At 46.2% G+C, this 23,333-nt stretch overlaps 2 protein-coding genes and 1 pseudogene across 2 annotated transcripts in view; 2 read left to right on the forward strand and 1 right to left on the reverse strand.

Moving 5' to 3' along the window:
• The window catches only part of LOC144153440 (protein 5NUC-like), a 62,480-nt gene that overhangs the window by 24,683 nt on the left and 14,464 nt on the right, over positions 1–23,333 (reverse strand). Inside the window, exons 2-4 of the mRNA XM_077685086.1 lie at positions 21,140–21,356; positions 13,866–14,066; positions 190–384 (exon numbers count right to left, since the gene is read on the reverse strand). Coding sequence (XP_077541212.1) covers positions 190–384; positions 13,866–14,066; positions 21,140–21,356 — 613 coding nt within the window. The remainder of the gene's footprint in view (positions 1–189; positions 385–13,865; positions 14,067–21,139; positions 21,357–23,333) is intronic.
• LOC144152407 (zinc finger SWIM domain-containing protein 3-like) lies at positions 6,037–10,354 on the forward strand. Its single transcript, XM_077683676.1, is given in 7 exon segments — positions 6,037–6,374; positions 6,464–6,572; positions 8,033–8,182; positions 8,221–8,225; positions 9,294–9,370; positions 9,890–10,205; positions 10,207–10,354. Coding segments are annotated over 7 exon segments (1,038 nt in total). The 5' UTR covers positions 6,037–6,141.
• LOC144151402 (uncharacterized) lies at positions 11,091–12,294 on the forward strand (annotated as a pseudogene).

Genomic DNA, 23,333 nt, shown 5'->3' on the forward strand with positions numbered 1-23,333 from the left:
AAATGATTTCTCCTTGAAATCAGTATTTTCCCGCGTCTATTCATGGGGAGTCTGGCATACATTGTCCACTTGGTGCGCACCATGCAATCCTAGCAATAGCGAGAATACGGAATACTTTTCCGGACTGGCGTAACATGCCGTTTTTCCTGCTACGTCTTCTGCGAGGCCGGGCGTCGCGCTTCCACTCACCCTGCGGTATTGTGTGGTCCAGTAGCGTGGGCTGTCCTGTCCAGTTCACCGCATCACCTCGCTCGTTCCAGGTGACGGTGATGTTCCCCATGTACTTCCCCATGTAAAAGTCCTGAACCACCAGGCACGGAGCGAGGCCGCCACGATTCACCACCGTAGGGTACGGCCCCTGTGGCCTGTCGCCGGACACCTTGCCTGCCGAGGGCAATCATGTAAAGTATAAGCGCCAGCACCGGGGAAGAAGTCAACGCATTCATTCGCAGACAGAGCAACAAAGCCTTCGATTATGAAGGTCCCGCTTTTAGAGTCGCAAACATCCCAAGCAGCAGAGGCCGATTGCCAGTGTTTGGAAACCGATTCGCTTCCGAGCTATCGGCCACTCATCGGTAACTCGCCTGAAAGATTGACTGAGTAGTGTCAAGCAAACGGCGACCGGAAGTAGCGTCGCACGGAAAGCCCATGGGAGGCCAAGCTTTAGCAGACGGATAAAAGCCATTTTTTCCAAGCCTTCGCCGTGTGCCTCGCCATGACGGTTGGCGCGGAGAACAGGCAAAAACTCAACAAAAGGTATAGTTACCTATAGAGCCACAGCATCGTGCCACGAAACAAAGCCTACTCAAACTAGAGCGCAGCGTATCCAAAATAGTGCGCAAGATAGTGTTGCACGTTGTGTAGGAATGGGTCATTTGTATGTTCTAACGCAATGGTGTCAATCGGACTACTTCAGCGTTATGTCCTTGCGTGTTATTTTGCTCCACGGCTGGGCTGGTGCACAGACGCGTCGCTGTGATGGTTGGGTCTGTTTTGTGGCACTGAAACCACCGTAGTACTTCTGTAGGTGTCTGTGAAGTGCGTTTTGGTCGATTGTTGTGTTGGAAGCCTACCTGACTGGTGGAATAACACCGTTTTCCAACTGCGGCCGGCTGCTGAAAGTGTGAGCCACCATCCCATTTTTTAATGCGCGGTACGGTAGAGCTCGCGCTTATTCCCGCCTAAACTCCAGCTGTTATTAATAACGGTTGGCGCGCGTGAGTGCTGCTTAGTGCTGTTGGTTCTTGCGAAGAACTTAGCGGTCACATACATGTTCTTCTATTTGTGTGACGCCAGTTCTAACTATCCTCTTTCCTGCTATGTGTTTTCGGAACAAGCGGCCGTGGTTCCTCTGCAGGTTCACCACGTCCAGCATGCGTCTAAGCAAGACTCGTGTGCAGTATAACAGTTATGGATGTATTAAGCTGGCATCATTAAACGTTAGCCATAAATGAAGCTCTCGTTTCATTATTTCGTAAGCTAGGAAGAGATATTTCCGAGCGACAAGTAATTACCCTGCCGATGGGCTTCTCCGTCGGTTCCATTCGCTTCTGCCGCGTCGGACTAGGCCAAAGTGAGCGACGGCGACAGAGACACCGTAACCAGTCTAATACCCAAAAAGTTAGGTTTGTAGCTTCACTCGGAATTGCCGCTTCATTTGGTTACCCCTTAAAAATACAACGCAAGAAAAGGTCACAGGGCACCTCGTCTAACTCCAGGCTTGCAAAGATGTCTTGCGAAAAATGACGGGGAGTTCGTGCGTCTCCAACCCATTGTGGACTGCACTGCCTTGTAGTCTCTGATCCCGTCTTGTTAGAAAACAAAACTTACGCCAATAAAACGTTGACGGCACGACATTCCTGTCTGTTGCGATTAATTGTTTGTGTGACAGCGGTACGTAGGCACAACAAAATTTCACGCAATCGCTGGCGTGGTGCATTGTCTCCTAAACTTTTTCCTATTACCTGGTGTGACTGTCATAGTGTGAAGCACATTTTCGCTGAAAGTTCGGACGGTTTTCTCAAGAGCGATCTAAGCAACTGCTAACCTAAAGCACAGTATTGAAAAATAAGTAACAAGAAGCGCGGTACGTTTCATGTTTGTGATGGAGTGTTAACAAGCTAAAAGATGAGGGTTATAAGGGTGGTGCTAGGTGGTGTATTGAGTAAGCAGCGTGCTTTTACCATTGTAGTGAACAATCTTTGTTTTACTTTTTACAGGTGCTACAACGTAAAGGTCTTTCCCGTGGACAAGTGGCGGATGCAGCAGAGAGAACAAGCCTTCCAAGCTGTAATATTCTACAATAGTGCAGTTTAAGTACATATTGTGATCTTGGCAGATCGGCGAATTACCGAAGAAAAGGGTCTTCTCTTTACTTACCTGAGTGTTTCTGTTTTGTAGGCATCTCAAGCAGCAAACAAAGCATGTATCGGTTCGCGCTTCATGAGCTTTTTCATTTTTGTCTACTATTGTGTTTGTGTGTTGCTTTCGTGTTTAAGTTCTGAACAAACTTATTTCGTATTCTCTGCCACTGTTAAGACAGGTTTCTTGTTGTAAATTCTATGTGCATAATGCAAAAGTAAGCAAGGAGATCTCCTGTGTTATGATGGTCAATTGTTTTTGGGAAGTCACGTAATTGCTTCCCAAAGTTGTTGCATTTAATTTATTCTGCCTTCCGGCTTGATTTCTGTTCTATTCATGTCATTGCACGAAAAAGTATTTAATACGTGCTGAGCATTAAATAATTTTCAATATAATGGCCAGCCAACCGAATGTCGCCGCGGGAGGTGAAGGTGTTGCCACTCTGCTTGCGATAAACCCGCATAAATAGATTGTAAATACATGTTCTGTACGCTGTTTGTCACTTAAGGTATTGGTTGTGTTGCATCAAGTTATGTGATTCGTCGAAGCCTAGTCAGTTTCTGTATGCAGCTGTATAAATTGTAAATAGATGTTCTGTGTGCTGTTTTTCTCTCGAGGTTTTGTTTGTGTTGACTGAAGTTATGTGATTTTACGAAGATTTGCCAATTTCTGGATGTATCTGTACATATTGTAAATAAATGTTCTCTTTGCTGTCTTTCTCTTAAATTTTTGTTTGTGTTGCGTCAAGTAACAATAAACGTTTTTCTAAGTCGTATACAGTCATCGCTCGATCCTTTTCTGCGACAAACTATATATTTATATGTAAACCATGTGACACAGCAGCGCTGTTTTTGATTCAGAGTTGTTCCTGGCATGCGTAGAGCAAAAATGTAAAAAAATGGTACAGTAGGGCCGCCACTTACGCGCCCTGGATACTGACCCCCGTGATATTCATGTGGCGCATGGCCTTGGGGATGGTATTTTGCCTAGAATAAACACTTAGTGCGAGATAACCACGCCGTTCGCACTTCAAATGTCACGACTGAAAAAAAAAATGTCCTTGCGGAAAAAAATCCTCCGTTGCATGCCCCAGCACGAGGGACACGTGTAAATGCAGAGCATAGTGGGGTTCCGTGGTGTTGGTGTTGTTGGTGTGGTGGTCCAGACGTCGCAACCAACTGGTGCTGCAAGCGTGATGCGGGAGAGGAGGAGTGGGGGAGACGGCGCACGGTGCTTGCAGCGCCGGAGCGCGCTCAACTACGAAGCTTCGCGCGCTGCACATGTGCTGCAAGCGTGATGCGGGAGAGGAGGAGTGGGGGAGAGGGCGCACCTGCGCGCTGAGCTGTTGCGGACGGACGGCGGACGCTACATGTGAGTTAAAGAAATGCTCTGCATTTAAAAGTAATTCTATATGCGCAAAAAATCACTGGCAAGAAATATTTTGGGCTACTTTTAGGCTGCTGGAAAAGGTTCCGTGTTGGGCTACTTTTTGGCTACTGCGGAGGCCGATTTGGCGGTTTGTGGTTCGAACGATCTGGTAACCCTGCCTCTTGTTGGCTCAGCTGGTTGTTTGGGTTCGAACGGGTCCGGGCTCGTACTCGCTGCTTCTGCCGCGGATTTGTGCTGGCGCACCTCACACCTCGCTCCAGTCGCCGGACCCTTGTCACAACAGCGGACCCCGCGACACAACGGCGACCAAAGACGAATATTCTGTTTTAGCGACGACAGCCGATACACTCCTCCTATAAAAAAGACAGCCTGCGCGGCATACAAAAGAAGTACACGGAAGCGCCCGCCTCACTTCTAACTAAAATAAGATAGCTGTGCGTGGCAAGACGCTGGAAACATACCAAACAAATAAGCAAACCAGAGGGCATAGTTCACGGCAATAAATAAACGCTGTGTCTAAAGGTACGTCGGACGTACCCGCAATATTTCTTAAAGATACGTCGGACGTACCCGCAAGATTTCTTAAAGATACTTCGGACGTATCCGCAAAACTTTTTAAAGTACGTCGGTGTATTCGGTTGCACGCGGACCTCTGAGCCACCTTAGCGAGCTTATCCAGGCGCTTTAATGTCAACTGTCACTAAAGTTCCGTCCAGAGGAAACACAACTGACGCGTGGTGACAGCAGTCTTTTGATTTTCACCCAACCGGCCAAACCGCTTCCGACCACTGACTGGCCAGTCACTGTTAGTTGTTAACCATTATCAACAATTAATGTTATTAATGTTAATTATTAATGTTAAACATTTTTGACAATTGCATATGATCGTACGTAACTTTAATGACGGCTACGTTGGCCAGCTGGCTTCAGTGAACGGTAGTGGTTCGGCCGTTTGAGTAAAAATCAAGACCGATTGTTGCTCTCACCACCTTAAATGTAAAACGGGCGTGAAGTGTAGCTATTAAAACACTCTTGCAACGTAAAAACAAACTAGTACATCATGATATCTGAACCCGCGAATACAACATTCGTAAGTTACCTTTACACAACGTCAAAAGGCGTCTGATCAGCTGGTTTCATGCATGCCGCCTTTGATTGCAAAAAAAAAAAAAAAAGAAAACTGTACGGAGCTTTATTCGTTAAAGATACGTCAGACGTATCCGCAAGGTTTCATAAAGATACGTCGGACTCGGACTACAGTGCCCAGAGTGATTCGAAGGCGTTGCCCGAAACTAGCACACGTGGTTATCTCGAACTATCGACCGCAAAACGATCACGCGTTAGCTGTGTAAGCCACGAATCTAACGATGCCTAACCTGACCCAGCATGTATTTTTTCCTCGTGTTCTTTCGTTGGACATTATTTGAAGGGGCAGTAAGAGCCTTCGCCACCTTCGCCGAGGTCAGAGATCGAATGCGGCCCACTACGGGTTAAGCCACTTACGCCGCCCGCGTCATCGCTGGCCGAACAAAAAAAAAGCAAAAAAAAAAATCGATTGAGGACTGAGGAATGTCCGCCAGGCCAGTGTACCTGCACAATATCTTGAAAATACGCCAGACGTACCCGCAAAATATCTTAGTCACGTCCAGATGTCTGAACATATATTCTTTAGTTATTAGTATTACTTTTATGAACCGTTTTTGGACGAGACAGCTGGATGGCGCTTTCCTCCATGGCGTGCGGCGCCACATGCCCGTGACGGTTCGGAGCGCGAGGGAGAAAACTACGTCCCGGGACCTTTTCTTTTTTTTTTTGCATTACGAGCGGGGAAGGGGGAAACAAAATCATGTGCGACAAAATCATGTGCGACCCCCTCATATGTTTCTGTTTCGTCGTTTCGGTGTTTGAGCGCGTCGGTCGAAGTTTCGCTCTGTGCGCGAGGCCGGCCTGCGCGCTGCAAAGCTCTTGCCCTGCCAGTTTAGCTCTCCGCGGTCTGCTTGCGCGCCTGCAGGATGACGCTCACATACGGAGTTGGTTAACCATCCTCCTTGTTCCTTGCTACGTGCTCGGCTCGGTGCTTTACGAGCGCGTACACGGATGGACCCTTTCACATGTGGTGTTTGTTTACGTTCTGAAAGCGCACTGACAATAAAATGAAGACAAAAATGGCTTTTGGTCTTGTGTGGTCCTTTGGAGTCCTTCCGTACCGAAGCGCAGAACGTACGCGCACGGTCATTCGAGGGAGCACACGCGCACGTCGCTCGCGGATCTTCGATCGATTTCAACTAGTTCTTTTAGCCGAAATATCGGTTCTGTGAACTGTGACATCAGAGCTTCACACGCGACCCCATCACGACTCTCTGCGCCCATGGTCAGTTTTAGCTTGGAACAATGAAAGTTGGGGACCAGTTCCCAACGTATGGCGACCTACAGGCTGCTGTCCAGCGGTACGGCGAAGAAAAGCTCGTCCACTTCTATGTGCGTGATTGTAGATCAGTCATTGCGGCCAGGGAAAAAGTGAAGCGCTTTATCAGTGACAAGCTTGAAAAGTATCAAGTTTTGTTCTGCTGCATCAAGGGCGGCAAGGCTTTCAAAAGCAGGAGCAACGGAGAAAGAACTACAAGGTAAGTCGAAGACTCGTTTTGTGCTGAAGAAATTCGATTTTCTTGAGGCATGCCACATCTGCCTCACGAATGGCTCGGTTTTCTTTCAGTTCTTTTCAAGAAGGCTGCCCTGCCTTTATAAAGTGCAGGGCCTCCAATGATGGAAACTTTCTGGAGGTCATTGAGATGAATGAGGACCACAATCACGACATATCCAAGGTACTGCATTTTAATTACTGCAACGTCTCGCATTATTGCTACATTAGGATTTTATTTGCCATTAGACATATACCTAACCCGTAGCGTGCGAGTCTAAACAAACATGGAGACCCTCACGCATGAGTGCCTGTTAGCCCCTAGATCCTGAGCAGCGCATCAAAGAAATGACGTTGATTCGAGTTTGCCTGTGGTGCACATTCCACTTCACCCATTTTTCCCACATTGATGCGATGGCGTTGCCTTTTTAATATCTCATTTTGAACTAGTGTGTAGTGATCAAGGTGATGGGCAACGGCACAAGCACAAATTGGTGTCGGCAGTGCCCTCCTGGCTTCAACATATGCAATCAAGCACCCGTTTCCAGGGTCAGTCACGTGGCATCCTTCCATGCACAACTTTTTAGGGGGGCTAGGAAGTGCACTTCATAACAGCAAAGCAACCAGCCCATAAGGCAATTGTTCTAGCATGTACGCCAACACTTCGTTTTTTACAATACCCTATAGTTACACAATTCGTGTATTACACAGGCAGTTTCAATAATCACTGAACTACTATATGCCATATTGCAGCAAATTATTTCTCCAGTCTGTAAATAAGTTTAAATGGTGCATGAATCATTAGTTACTAATGAATGCAACAGTCAGTACAATGCGCCAAATGTTGCGTTTTATGGGGGAAAACAAGGTCACTTTCAAAATTCAATGGCAACAATTGGCTTGATGGCCTTTGAGATCACCAGCTTAACCAGGGCGTAGACCCTCTCACACTCACTGATAAAACCACCCACCACCTCAGACAGCCCTGGCCACACCATCTTGTTTTTGTGGCAAAAATAGCAGCATTTATTTAGTTGTAGCACTTTAAAGTAGGTTTGCGTGTTTCAGAACCTGTCTTGCAGTGGTTGTTAACACTAAGAGGTTTCATGTGGACCCGATTTTGCACGTGCAAGCGTTGATTTTTTGTTAAACGGAGCAGTTAACGGGAAGATGCACGCCGGCTTGACATAGTTGGCATGAAACGAAGAGAAAAGTCTGCAAGTTTGTGAGACGTTAGCTTGCACACAGCAAAAGGGTCTATACGTCATGAGCAACATGCTTACTCCATTGGCATTAAACTTTCCAATACCAGTGCCTAATTTTTATGCATGTTTGCTCAACTGCTGTCATATTTTTAGCTGCCCAAACGTTGATTGATTGATCGATTGTAGGGTTTAACGCGCCAACGCAACGCAGGCGATGAGGCGCGCCGTAGTGGAGGGCTCCGGATTAATTTTGACCACTTAGGGATCTTTAACGTGCGCCGAAATCTCGAACACACGACCGTTTTTGCTTTTCGCCTCCATCAGAAAAGCGGCCGCCGCAGCCGGGAATCGAACCCGCGACCTCGTGCTCAGCAGCTGCCCAAACGTGCCATTGTGCTATGGACACCTTTCAGAATTAAGCAGAAGCACTCTGTTGCAGGCGCTGTACGATCACCTGCCACAGAGCCGAGCACTCAGGGAGCCAGGTGCCAAGGAAGAGGCCTCTGAGCTTCTGGCATTAAATGCCAACAAAAAGTTTGTAAAGCAACGGATTGAAAAGAAGACAGGGAAGCTTGTGCTCCTTAAAGGAGCCATGAAGAGAAAATGCAAGTTGGTTTTATTCGAAAGATTTCGTGTTTTATAGTGCCCCCAGCGCTTGTCCGGATACAAACGGTGCTTTATTCCCTGAGAACTTAAACAATTTAGGTTAAAATTTTGATTTTCCCGCTCAATCGTGCGTTTTCGTGGTCCCAAATGACATCACAGGAACCGACCGCTCTGCAGCCTAGAGTACCTTCATTCTACGCCGTACAGGGTAGAAACACGTATACGCTGGCGCCGCGATTTTCGGTTGCTCGCTCGCCGCCGAAGCAAGTCATTGTGTCAAAACCGCGCTAAAATTATCGCCGCAACGCGGTTTACTGAAGAAGTTTGAATCATATTGTCTGTTTCGCGTTGCTAGGTCTCGTGGGAAACGAAAAGAATAACGCGTTGAGCCCGTTGGCCCAATTGCGGCGGCACGGGACCGTTCAAAGGTTGTCTCCACCCTGTAGCGGTGTTGGTTTGTTCCCGCGTTTCTTTACGTTCCGTAACCTAGATGGCGCCACCATACCGTGGCAAGCGTTTGGTTTGTTTTTGCCCGCATTTAAACCTGGCTTGTTTTCGTTCTGGGAGAAAATATTCGTTCCCTGAAACAGTGCTCGCTCGAAAAATGGGGTCACGTAAGACACCGTTGCTTGCGTCAATCGGCCAGTGTCGTCTGAGACAACCCCAAGCCCCGTAGTGCTGTGCAGCTAAACCATGCAAGCATGCTGTGCGCAGTACGAACAGCAGAACGCATCAGTACTTCTATGTTTACATGTGCTTTCGTAACTTCCACTGTTTGTCCCATCATTCTTATTGCTTTGTAAAGAATGTGCCCTAAATTTAAGCGAAAATCGCTCGTTCGTCTAGTTTGTAAGCTCTACCTAATTTTCGTCTGCTTCTGCCAGCCTCCGCCAATCGCAGAGCTTAGCTCATGTGACATCATAGGTTCTGTTGCGGGAAATGAGCTGGTGGGTCGCATGACCATTCCCGTTTTTCCTAATTATGTAGCTTATTTGAGCGAAGTTTACGTTAAAAGTGGTGTCAGTATGATTCTAACGAGACAATCTTTTGAATGAACCAAACTTGTGTTTTTTCTCTTCATGGCCCCTTTAAAGCAATGTTGGTACCTCTCTCAGACCGCTGACAAGGAATGACCTAATGGAAACAGCAGCCATTCTACACAAGGAGTATGGTAAGCTGTTATTGATGTACTCTATTGCACTTATAAAGCTCTACATATAGAGATAGCTTTCGGTGTATATAGTATGGAAAACTTATCACCTTCTGCTGCCACAGTGACTGAAAGGTTAAGAGTAAGTCGGACTGTTTCTTCCCACATGCAGTGTGTATTCTTCTGTAAAAATGTTTCAACCCTTTCCTTTAGATTTGCCAGCATCTTTTTCAAATCAGTCTCAACAATCTTGAGAAGTTGCAGGCATTCCATGTAAAAAAATTATGCCAGAACATATGTCCATGTTTTGTACAATTTTATCACAGCACACTGCTACTAATTTTCATGACTTTTATTACACATAAATTATTTACTGCATATAAGCAAAACCTTGATTACAGCCAGTTTCTGACTGTAGTGCAAGGTGCTTCTATTCATGCAGTAATTTCTGCCCATGCTTGGGACAGTTGTAAGTTCTTTTGAAGTTTTATGGGATGAATGGCTCATTTAGTCAACTGGAGGATGTAATCTGTTTTGCAGGGACTGAGTACCATGTCCTAGCTGACGGGGAGGACTTTCGAGGCATGCTACTGTCAAGCAAGTCTATGAAGTCAAACATGGCGGCGTTTCCCGAGTTTCTGGGCATTGATGCCACGTACAAGCTACTAGAAATTCGAACGCCAGTGTACGTACTGCATGTCGAAGACTCGAATGGACAGACGGAGACTGTCTGCGTAGCAATTTTGGTCAGTGAAACAGCCCCAAACCTCAAGTGGATGCTTGAGAAGTTCAAGGAAGTACACCCATCTTGGAGCAAGACCAAATGCATAATGGCTGACAAAGATCTTCTAGAGCGTCCCAAACTCTAGGGTATTCATCTTTGTATTCCACGCGCTAAAGACATTTCGCAGGGAAATTGCCTGCAATAAGATGAATATAACGCCAAAAGAAAGGGATCTGGCTTTGGAACTACTGCAAAGGATGCACCTTGCACTAATGGAGTAAGCATGTTGCTCATGACGTACAGACCCTTTTGCTGTGTGCAAGCTAACGTCTCACAAACTTGCAGACTTTTCTCTTCGTTTCATGCCAACTATGTCAAGCCGGCGTGCATCTTCCCATTAACTGCTCCGTTTAACAAAAAATCAACGCTTGCACGTGCAAAATCGGGTCCACATGAAACCTCTTAGTGTTAACAACCACTGCAAGACAGGTTCTGAAACACGCAAACCTACTTTAAAGTGCTACAACTAAATAAATGCTGCTATTTTTGCCACAAAAACAAGATGGTGTGGCCAGGGCTGTCTGAGGTGGTGGGTGGTTTTATCAGTGAGTGTGAGAGGGTCTACGCCCTGGTTAAGCTGGTGATCTCAAAGGCCATCAAGCCAATTGTTGCCATTGAATTTTGAAAGTGACCTTGTTTTCCCCCATAAAACGCAACATTTGGCGCATTGTACTGACTGTTGCATTCATTAGTAACTAATGATTCATGCACCATTTAAACTTATTTACAGACTGGAGAAATGATTTGCTGCAATATGGCATATAGTAGTTCAGTGATTATTGAAACTGCCTCTGTAATACACGAATTGTGTAACTATAGGGTGTTGTAAAAAACGAAGTGTTGGCGTACATGCTAGAACAATTGCCTTATGGGCTGGTTGCTTTGCTGTTATGAAGTGCACTTCCTAGCCTGACCTTGCTGTCTCATCGCGTCCCAACTACAGCCGACTAACGGCAATGACCTGATGGATTTTATAGGAGCCAAGGCACCTGAACTGAGGGCTGATAGCACTAAGCTAAGGGGTTCCGACAGTGTAGATGCTGTGAAATTGCGCAACCTCGTCCCGTTCCCAAGCGACAGTCAAGTATCTGATGAAGTGGATTTGCTAGAAGCAGAGGCACCTGAGGCAGAGGCTGGTAGCACTGAGCGAGCGGGTGTCGCCAACGCAAATGCTGCGAGCTCGCTTGAGGGTGTGGAAGCGCACAACCTCGTCCCGTCCCCGAGCACCAGTCGAGTACCTGATGGCAGTGTGCATAAAAAGCTTAAAGAACTGAAACTGCCAGCCAAGGTGAAGCCTCGTGGTTGACCAAAAGGTGCAGAGAAAACCGTCATTGGTCTCCCACGACGATGGCAACGAGGCCAGAAGTTGACACAAAAATTGCAGCCGTTCCGTGACCTGGCACCAAAAGAAAAGGAGCAAAGGATCCTCCTCTGTCTCGTTCCCCAAAGATTGCACAAAGGAGTACTGGAAGGCGGAGCGCTCCTTGGTGAGCCCTGTGTGTATTTGCATTTTATTTCATACCTCACATAACGGCTTTTTAGAGTTCAAAGCATCAGTGTCATTATTCAGCGAATCTTTTGCCCTGCACGCTAACATACATATAGTCACGGCATGTACATACAAGCTAGGACTGCACGTGTTTTCATTGCCCATGTACCTATGCACACAGCCCATGCTTGCTATGAGTTCATGTTGCCTCACCTCAGGACTGTATCTTAAATTGCTTGCAGGTGAGGACCAAGTGGAAATAATACCATCAAGGGTTCCCGAGACAGTCCTCGACGAGGACGTTGACCTGGACAGTGTCCGGAAATACTTCACGGAAGACGGCTGGTTAGCTGTGCTTGATACAGTGCAAACAAAGAAGAAAAACATGAAGTGGAGGTGCAATGAATGCAGAGATCTGCTGGGGGAAGATTCGAGCGTGGCCTGTGACCTGTGCCTTCGTTGGTTCCATTAAGTTTGTTCCTCCCTCACTAGCCAGGACAAAAATGGTCCATGGTTTCGCCAAAGGTGTATTTCAAATTTGTGAACTACACCGCAGAGTGCAAGTACAATAAATATTGTGTTCCTGGCTGTTTGATATAATGGGCCTGGCGTGAGTTGACAATTTTTTGGCTGAAGTGGGTAACGAAAAGGTGGAAAGCCTAAATTTCCGAATCTTCTCTTAAGACCCATGCGCGTGCAGCTAATAAAATTTCACATCATTTTTAAAAATTAAATTGAGCCATAATACAGAGAAAACACAATGTACCTGCTATAGCCTACATTCCGCCTACCGCACATGTACACTGCACATCCTGTTTCTTCTAGAAGCAATGCCGATTTCAGCCTGTAGGAAACCGTTTTGCACACGCGGTACACTCTTATTTAGTAGCACTACATACAAAGGCTCTAAAATTACATGCAAGATCAAGGTGCACTCCATTTTTGTAACAATTAGTTCTAAGTTTGACTTAAGATTAGAGCTGACTGAGCAAATGGCCGATTGCACGTCACAATACTTCAAATAACCAGAGACCACCAAGGAGACCAGTTAGGACGTTATGGGCACCACCTCACCGCACCAAGATCGCTAACCTTGTGGCTCAACATTTCAACCGCTGTGCCAGCTCCGATGAACTAGAGCCCGAGCACATGCATCCTTTAGTCACGTAACAGGAAATCGCGCAGCACTATTTGCTCTCCCATGGAACATAGCCCTCCCACACAAATCGCTACCTAGGCACCGGGAATTATTCCGCGCACTGAGGCTTAATACTTTTTCTCACTTCACCACATCACTACACCACAATGAACACATTTTTTTTCCGTTCGCAACTTCTGTGTACAACCCGCGACACCACAACATGGCCACGACGACGCGACGAAGTCAAGCTTGGATCAATGGATTGGATTCATTGAACTCGTGACCGCATTCCACTTTTTCGTAAGCAAACGTAGAAAAACGCTTCACAAAAGTAACAATAACAAAAGAAAATATTTATGTTTGGACAGCTGGACGTATCTTTAAGAAATTTTTCGGGTACGTCCGACGTATCTTTAAGAAATATTGCGAGTACGTCCGACGTATCTTTAAGAAATATTGCGGGTACGTCCAACGTATCTTTAAGAAATATTGCGGGTACGTCCGACGTATCATTAAGAAATATGGCGGGTACGTCCGACGTATCTTTAGACACAGCGATGAATAAAATGGCTCTGCGACTCACCGTAGTATAAACTGGACTGTCTCTTTCAGGTTTCTTGCATTGTTTAAACCTGACACTTGCTTTATGTGTTTAACATTACGAACCAGTATCGCTAATGTTGGACTAGCAGAATTGAGCAATTGTAATCTGCGACTCCATCTAAATCTGTGCGGGCGTTCGAACCTCTGATTAATATGATTTTACGAGACAGTTTGAACTCGCTAATATCTCTTAGACAGATTAGCGTTTCCTCATTTTTCACCCTGCTTTGGCTGCCTGACCATAAAGCAACTATACAAGCAACTGGTGACCGAATACTTTTCCTTCGTCTTCACACTTTTCGGGCACTTTCCGCCAGTTTCTTTGTTGTTGCTCGTTTCTTTGCTCGACACACCAACCTGCTTACAGTCCCGACGTTTCTCCAGCTGCTAAGTGTGCCCCGTCCGATCGCACCCGTGTGTCCTATGCATGCGAGGTCAAGGGGGGTGTCGGGTGTGAACGTCACGAGATTTTGTCGGTAGAAGAAGACAGTATCCGTACCATTTTCCGTCGGTCCCGAGTAGAGCAGGGTGTGCGTGTGCCCCCCTACGACGAGGCTGACTTCAGGCACGCTCTGGCAGATCTCTACGTCACGTGGTACTCCAGAGTGGCCCATGGCGATGATGATCGAGACGCCGGCTGCCCGGAGCTTGCGCGCCTCACGCTGGATGCACTCAACCTTTTCGGTAAAGCGAACTTTGCCTGTAAGAGAAAAACAGGCGGCAAGTCACCTCAAGAGTCAAAACACCCACAGGAGAATGTGGTTATAATTTGGACGCCAGTACACACGGGTAAAAAGGAGAACTAGCCCGCCAATGCCACAGCCTGATGTCTTCTTATCCCGGCCCCCTTGGATCTATACCAGTACGTCGACATGGTGATCGTAACCTTCACCGAATATTTAAGCATATTGAGACTCAACAAAAGAATTTATCTACCGCCGGACAAAAGCCTCCCTAAAGAACACATTCTGTGGACACGTACGTACACACTACCCAGACTGGATAAACTACACTCCTGATTCCCGACGCTAAGTCTTTTTTTTTTTTTTGCCACCACTGCCGGAAGAAGGTGATGCTTACAACACGATATGGGCATGCCGGTACACAAACTATACATCCAATCACAAACACATCAGGGGAGCAGTGGGAGGACACCCTGCGCAGCGATGACGCTGCTGGCCAGCGATCGCTGGTAGAGAGAGCCACAGCGGCGTTGGAGATAGCCACCTTTTTCCGTTCCGCTTGTTTCCTCTGAATAAAGATATTTCAATCAATCAATCAATCAGACCCAGGCATCCCTCCAACCTTTGGTCTGGAATTCCATTTTATTTTTATTTTTTTCTGTTTCTTTTGTTGCGCTTTGTCTTGTGACCTGTACGTCCTTCTAACTTCGTCTTTTCGCTTTTAAGTTTCAGAAAAGGCCTGTTCCAGGAATGTTGCTGTTGGCGGCACGTGCCATTCAGTTGTGCGGTTATTACTTTTGTGTGTGTGTGTGCGCGTGTGTCTGTCTGTCTGTCTGTCTGTCTGTCTGTCTGTCTGTCTGTCTGTCTGTCTGTCTGTCTGTCTGCGGTTTCTCCTTTTCTGCTTTTTTTTCCTTGACCTAGTTATTTCCCCCCTTTGCTTCCTTTTTTTGACCTGGTGCTTGAGGATACCTTCTGGTAACAACTTCTCTCACCGCCTGTATTGCGTACGGTGTTTCTGAGAACCTTTCTGTAGGCCACGTGGCGTGGCAACAAACACCCTCTCATCCTTTCTCTCCAAGACTTTCCCGGAATATCCACCACACCTGATTTCCCCCTTACCGACTTCTGGGCTCAAACTATACAACCTTCCTTCCTCCGCAGTATCTCCCCATGCATACTGCCAAAACAATCCAGTTCCTGCATTGCACTTCCTTCTCTCTTCTCACCTGGGGACCTAGCCCTATATAAAGCGTGCCAGCCAGGCGAGGGTTTGTCGTGACGAAGGCAAGTCTCTTTTATAAATAAATAAATAAATAAATAAATAAATAAATAAATTGTCACGGGACACCTAGGCGACCAATGCCCCAACTGCCATCGCTCATCACCGAAGACGACGAGGATGACGAAGAAGTGGCTTGGCCCCAGCGCGCGCTGTTATGGCCGCATTGTAAATTCTGTGAATAGATTGTTCCTCATCCTTCAATCATCGTTCGAGTCATTGGCTCTGCCGCCACATTACAAAATAAATAAATAAATAAATAAATAAATAAATAAATAAATAAATAAATAAATAAATAAATAAATATTTCTGTACATTTGAAGTAGAAAATTGCCAAATGGTCCGCAAAGCGTCCCAATAAACGGTTCCTGTCTAAGGTATTAGGCATTTTTAGCATATCGTTACCGTGTTTACGTTACCGTTTACCGTGTTTGCGGGAGTAGACTGCGCAGCGCGAGAGTTACCGCGAACGGTAACTTGCCGGCACAGGCTTCACCATCGCCAGCGCTTCCGGTAACACGGTAAACGGTAACGCAAACACGGTAACGATATGCTAAAACTGCCTATTAGTGTTTTTCATCTTACTGATGATGCCCGCGAAATGCAAAAAAAAAACACCACGTGACATGCCCGCTTACGCGTCGGGATTTCAGCGTTCCCGAACGTTATGCGGCGCGCTGCAGCTATTGGAATACATGGGAAAATCGAGCGCCGGATAGCGTCTCGGGTGGTCCGCGAACTATCCGGGACTGATCATGGAGGAGTCGCATTACTACACTATGGCCGCGAAATTCGAATCTTCCACATTTCTCGCGCTGTTTCGGTAAAGAAAACGTCTTTCGAGGATGGAACGGAGCTGAGTGAGCTACCAAAGGCCAGTTATTTCAGATACAACAAAGCTCTCTTTCGTCATCGTGACACCTTTGGAAGAAGGTCGCTCCTGTCAGGTTTCACCCGTCGTGTCGCCGCAAACATAACTCAGGTTTCTTTGGCCATTCATAAGAAGAACATGTATGACCTATTCCGGTGGTTTAGGTTGTTTGAAACTGGCTTGTTTATGTATTCAGTTAAACCTTGATGTAACGAACCTTTATATAATGAATTACTGGGTTTAACTAAGTTTTCCAGTTCCCCATTTCCACCCCAATTGAAGCGCATGTGTTTAGGACCTCTATGTAACGAAGGCGCTGCGGCGGCTCACCTTTATGTCAGAGTTACTGGATATATACCAGTTGTGAAACTCCCCATAGCCCGATGTATCAAAAGCCGCTCTTTGGTTGCCCCCCTGCACCGGGGCGTGCACGGGGCAAGTTGACTAGCCTGTCGTCTGTCGGCAGCACGTTGAAGTAGTACTCAAGGGCTTGCGGCTGCTGCCGTAAGTCATAAAAAGAAAAGCCGCAAAAACACCGTAAATTTTACATAATTCATTTTTCTAACTTAAAAAAGCAAGCTTTATTTTATAAAAGAAATTGAGTAATAATAGTTAAGTGAAGTTCAGTTTTTGCCTCCTAGGTGCCGCGCGCGTCGACTTGCCCCTCAGCTTCAACGCAGCAGGGGGGCTAGCGCCGCTCGGATTATGAAGCGGATGTTCGGAACTGTATATATTGAGTAACTCTGCCTTTATGTAACGAACTTGCTAAGCTCACCAGTCATTGTTTTTTTAACTTTTACCGAAAAATCAGACGGCGAAACGCACTGACTTACCGAATACTAGCATTACTTGAAGGAGCCAGCAGCTAAAAAAGAGTATAAACGCTAAAAAAAATTGTTATGATGATAATGATGATGAACGGAGCGACTAGCCCCATTTGATGACTAACGTAGCACCCACTTGAGGTTTCCCTTGAGTAGCGCGACACTACGTCGCAAGGGTAGCTACGCTTCGCTTTTTTCACGGTCACGGCAAACGACAGTCCGTTCCCACGTTTGAGTGCGGTGTTCGTTCAGCACAAATTTTGAGGTGCTAGGCCTGCCCGTAGGCGTGTAGCCGCGCGTCTATCAGTGGTGCTGGTTCATCTCTGATGAATCCAAAACATTTCATCTTTTCAAGACAAGCAAGTAAATGCCTTCGCCTGCCGGTAGAGTAGCCGAGCCAGCACCCTCTCAATAATTTTGAGTGCGAAAGTGACCATAAAGGTTGCAAAAAGGCACCCATTTTAGCATGCGTTTGGTCCTCGAAACGGGTTAAGGCGCCTAGAAGTGTCAGAAGGCAAAAGTGATAATTAAGTTACGTTTGTGAATACGGGGGTAAGTGACTTTGCCTCTTTGGAGAGCCGTGCAGTCCCTAAGCTCGTGCGAAAGCAGCAGGCGCAAATCACACAGTTTCCTACTGTGAAATAGGTCCTTGAAGGGTGAGCTAACGTTCACTGAAGTCAAGCACTCTGGTTTCGTTTATACTTCAATCACGCAAGCCTTAACTCGAAACCTGCATGCAACGAAAACCTGGGTGTATCAAAAAATTGTGAGATTTTGTCAACCTCTTTATATACACGTTTGACTGTACTTCTTGTTGAAATTGTGTCAACCTTCGGAGCCCGCTTCCCTCTCCTAGCTTGGCGGTTTCACGGATGGGAGATTGGCGCTTGCGCCTTAGGGAGCCGGTGCACTTTTAGAGGCAGTCGTACGTAAGTGGTCAAAGTTCAATACATGCGCTGCCCAACTCGGTCAAACCCACTGAAAAGTATATCTGTTACATGTTTTTAGTGTGACCCTTGGTTTTCAAACACGCACAATTTAAAGCAGCCGAAGTTGCGTAAACAACCGTCTATTTGCGTGTTTCGTCGTCCAAACACTTCCAAAATACTTCAAGAATGTCAACGGTACTATTTGATTTAGAGGCGAATAGGATACCGTATTATCCGCTACGGTATCAGAAAATTTCGCATATCAGACTTGTTCTATAATAGGGGAGTTTGAAAAGATTTTGCCGTACAAGCACCTGAACAGAAATCTAGATCTAGTGACAACGAAATTAGAATGATTTCCAAGCGATGCGTACAACTCGGTAGGTGTCTGAAATCTCTAATTTTTTCCATGTCATGGTGATTCGAATATTTTACAACATTTGGATGAAACCCTGTAGATCTGTTTTTTTTTTCATTTAACAATTTTATTTATTTATTTATTTATTTATTTATTTATTTATTTATTTATTTATTTATTTATTTATTTATTTTATTTTATTTTCCTCAAGGGTCCCTAACAGAAGGGACATTACATGAGGGGTGGGTATACAAGACATTGGTAAAGGCAAAATTGGATGTGCAACACAATAAAACAATAAAAATTGTAGGATATAGCTGAAGCGGAAGAAAGAAAACAAGAGGGGGGGGTGGAGGAACAGGTACGGTTGTTTGAGGACTGTAGAAGAAATCATTTTGCGGCGGCAAAAGATACCACTTCAAAGGTACAAAACATTGTCAAGTACAAATAGAAAAATATATACAAGCCGTACGAGGAAGATGATACTAGGAACTATTATACAAGAAATAGCACGGGCGGTCACAAGAAAAAAAGAAGTTAAGTACGTTCGAAAGTTACCTGGGAATTTATTAGTTCAATGATGGTTGTGCGGGAATTTTTAAAGGTTTCCACATCCTGAATGCTAACAATGGTATCTGGTAGGGCGTTCCATTCCTTAGCTGTCCGAGTAAAGAAAGATTCTGCAAATGTGGTAGTCTTCGGGCGAGGGTATTGTACCTGCATAGTGTTGCAACAACAATCAGAGAGGTGGGAACGTGGGGTGACATAAATGCTCGGTGGGGATGCGTGATGGAATCTGTGGAATAATGCGAGTCGCGCAGTTTTAGATGCAAAACATCTCTTGCTCGGGGCTATGTCCGTCCGTCAGCGTCCGTCCGCACCTCTCCCCCTCTCCCTACGAGCTGTGCGATAACGCCGCTCTCCTCCTCTCCCTCTCTCCACGCCAGCTGTGCGATAGCGCGCGCGCTGCTCCTCCTCTCCCCCTCTCCCCACCAGCTGTGTGATAGCGCGCGCGCTGCTCCTCCTCTCTTCCTCTCCGCGCCGCTCCCTCAGTTGCTGCTTGTCCGATGAACTGAACGGACGCCAACAATTCTTTCAGCGAACTGGCGAAAGTGAAGCCGCTTCGAAACGCCAGCGTCGAGCAGCGGATCCCACACTGCGAGAAAGCGAAGCCGCTTCGGCACGCCAACGTCGCCAAGTGGATCCGGATGCGGTTCGCCAACGAGAAGCCGCTTCGATACGCCAGCGTCGCCAAGCGGATCCGGATGCCGCTCGTCAACGCGACCACACCGCTAAAGCGGCCGCGCGAGCGACCGGGGGTTGGGAACTCCGAGATGCTTTGCATCACCACATAGTTCCCTTCGGGAAGATGGTGTAATTTTTTCGACGGTGACTAAGAGGAATGAGTAATCGGAAAAGGCGAATCTGGCAGCGCGGTTTTGGATGGCTTCTAGGTTTTGGATGAGATAATTCTGGTGTGGGTCCCAAACTGCTGCGGCGTACTCCAGTTTGGAGCGCAGAATTGTGGTGAAAGCTAATATTTTTAAGTGGGTGGGAGCAAACTTTAGGGTTTGTTGAACATAACCTAAAGATCTACTAGCTGTTGAAATGACGTGATTGATGTGGAGGGTCCATGATAGGTCACTTGAGATATGTATTCCAAGATATTTATAAGAGTTATTCGATTGCAGAAAACCGTTATGTAGGGTGTAGTTGCATGAAAACGGATTAGTACGCCTGTGAAAAGACACTGATCTACATTTAGATATGTTTAAACTCATTTGCCACTTCTGGCACCAATTTTGAACGGCTGTGAGGTCTGCCTGTAAAGCTACTTGATCTGCATGACTAGCGATTGTTGCGTAAATAACGCAATCATCGGCGAATAATCTTATATTGTTAGTAATACAGTGTGGATAACCGTTGATGTAAATCAGGAAAAGCAGAGGGTCAAGTACCGTTCGCTGGGGAACACCGGAGAGGGCGGGAGAGATTTTTGGGACCTAGTTGTATTTATGACGACGAACTGTTTCCTGTCAGTGAGAAAGTTATTAATCCAGGACAAGACAAATGGGTCGAGTTTAAGTAACGAAAGTTTGGTCATAAGGCGGTGGTGGGGAATTTTATCAAAAGCCTTTTCAAAGTCAAGAAATATGGGGTCAGTTTGGATATTACGGTCAAGATTTGTGTGCAAGTCATGAACGAAGGCAGCAAGTTGCGTTTCACATGACAGGCCTCTCCGAAAACCATGTTGGGAAGGGTGAATGAAGTCGTGCTGTTCGAAGTGAATAATGATGTTAGTAAAACAAAATGTGCTTCATAATTTTCGATGAGTCACTTGTAAGCGATATGGGCCGGTAGTTATATGGGGATGATTTGTTGCCATTTCCGAACAATGCAATGAGTTTACCAAGTTTCCAATCGCTCGGCACTTGCCCCTGTGAAAGTGATTGTGGGAAGAGCAGCTCAAATGCGGCGCTAATTATCAATTGTCTATTCTTTAATTTCTTGTTGTTTATGTTATCAATTCCACTTGCATATGAAAGTTTCATTTTTCTAATTAAGTTACTTATTCCATCTGCAGTAATTTCAATAGGTGGCATTGGCTCGCTTATGATAGAATCAGGGGTCTCTCCGAAGTTCTCTCCCATTTATGCTTAGCTCGTCACTAGCGCTACACTACTTTTGTACATGCATTTGCTCACAAGAGGACTCCTGCACTAAATCCTCCCTGTAATCAAGCTTTATTTCGCAATTCGGGCTACCGTACTGCTGAGGTCATCAATAAGAAGTTCGATTCAGCGCATAATCGAGTGGAGATTGGCGTACCAGGTCTGGAGAGGTAGGTGGTTTTGGGCGTCACGTATCCGATGAGGCCGATCTTGTGTCCTCCCTTCTCGATCACCATCGACGGCTTCACCTGGAGGTCCTTGAGCAGCGGCTCCTCGCTCATGTCGATGTTACATCCCAGCACGGGCACCTTGGTGCCGTTCAGGAACGGCGCAAGACCCACGGCGCCGCGGTCGAACTCGTGGTTGCCCAGGGTCTGTGGTAGACGCGCAAGAGGTAAATATGCGGCGCACACAGCACCTTCCAGCACAGGGGTATAGCCTCATCTTTTCCCGCAACGGAGAGACAGACGCTGTCAACACATTACACATCGTCATCATCATGATTACACCGTATGATTTCACTCGAGAATGTGGGCCTCTTGTACTACTGCAACCTTTCCTCTTTTCCACAGCCAAGTCTATCCTCAGCTTAATTTTCCAGCATTCGCATTGCCCGCATGAAATATATATAAGGAAAGCGGGAGTCTTTTTTCGTGTCTATTCTGTTTCGTACTACGTAGAGCGGGACTGTTTTATAGCGGCTAGAGCCGCTGTAGAATGACGAAGTAGCCGCTGTCGCAGATGAACACAAAAACTGAACTTTTATTAAGAAGCAGGCATATATATACACGGGTTGATAAAGAAACGTACATTTGGGACAACAACAAGAACTGCAGAATAAAGCTAACCAATTTTCAGAGTGGCTTAGGGGCCACTTGACGCAAACCGCCTGAAGAGGAAGAGTTTCGGCTGTTAAATTTAAATGCACGAAGTATTGTCAATAGCGCTGAAAAGCTTGAGGCTATCATCCTGGCTAATACTGGCTACTAACCCACATGTGGTAATCATTACCAAAATCTGGCTGCAAGGTAAACTTTCGGATGATGACGTCCCCCCCCCCCCCCCCCTTCTATCGCGTTTTCCGACGAGGTAGGCCGTTAAGGGGGGGGGGAGGCGTCACTGTCTTAGTCAAAGGAGACATTTATGCCCATTCCCTCTGTCAAATCGACAATCATGAAAGCATTACAATAGAACTGTTTGTTTCGCCAGATAGTTTTTTCTATTCGCGGTTTATCGCCCTCCTGACTCACCACCTCAATTCGTAAGCGATCTCGGCAACCACATGTTAAAGGGAAGCTGAAGCGCTTTCCAAAAAATTTGAGTTAGATTAACAGTTATATAGTTTCTTCCGCGCTGATTCCGAATATCACATTGAAATTTATCGTACATGAGTCCAAGTGGCATTTATCTTGCAAAAAGCGCGGCCCCGTTTGAAAGACGCGCGCTTTTCGTCTTTTGACGCCCCTGATTGGTTGCGCCCGTCTTGACGTCAAAGGAGGACACCCTTCGGCCGCGCGGGTTGTCGGAAGCATTGCGAACGATCGCACGGCTGCCTTTGCGGCAATTTAGCTTGCAGTTTAATCTTCGCACATGACTGGAAGTTTGTTTTATAATTTCCCGTGGTGTTGGTTCAATTATCTTGGAGCTTAAATTTGCGTTACACGACAGAGAACCCCAATGCAGTGACTGTGACGTCGACTAGTGGGTTCCATCAAAATATTTTTGAATTAGGCAACCAGCATAATGGGATTTTATACCTTCTGTTAATATTAGGTACTGCCTTAACTGTTTCTTATTATACACAAAACCATTTATGCCGAAGATTAATGGGCGTTTTATAAACAATCTACCAGCGAAAAGCACGTACGTGCACTGCGCGAAAAAATAGCGTTCATGCGCTGTAAACGTATATGCGAGACACATCTTGCCGGTACACGCATAAACCAACAAGCAGACTCTGCTTCCGCATATCCTTTGTTCGTTGTCGCCCACCCCAGCCCCGTTACTCATCCCCGTACACAGACCCACACGCGCGCGCCATTTCGGCAGCGGCACTACGGCGCCTCCGCGATTGCTAGCTGCACTTCGATGAGTGGCGTCTTACTGCTTCACATGCATTTATTCTGAAAACACTGCAGCATACTAGTGCCTGCTCAGCATTATTGGCTGTAGTAGGGCTTGATTTTCGCTTGTGCGTTGCGCATTCTGCTACAATATTACGGCCACCTCGTTATAATTAACAGACCAGTCGGACAAGGCAGTTACGTTGTAGTTACGTTACTTTAGGTAACAATCACCAAACGTTTGTGATAATGAATCGTTGGCCTGTTTCAGCATTTCTAGATTTAAGC

Source organism: Haemaphysalis longicornis, unplaced genomic scaffold, assembly GCF_048455015.1.
Source record: "Haemaphysalis longicornis isolate Haplotype H1 unplaced genomic scaffold, Haemaphysalis longicornis Haplotype H1 scaffold_9, whole genome shotgun sequence".
Classification (NCBI taxonomy): Eukaryota; Metazoa; Arthropoda; class Arachnida; order Ixodida; family Ixodidae; genus Haemaphysalis; species Haemaphysalis longicornis.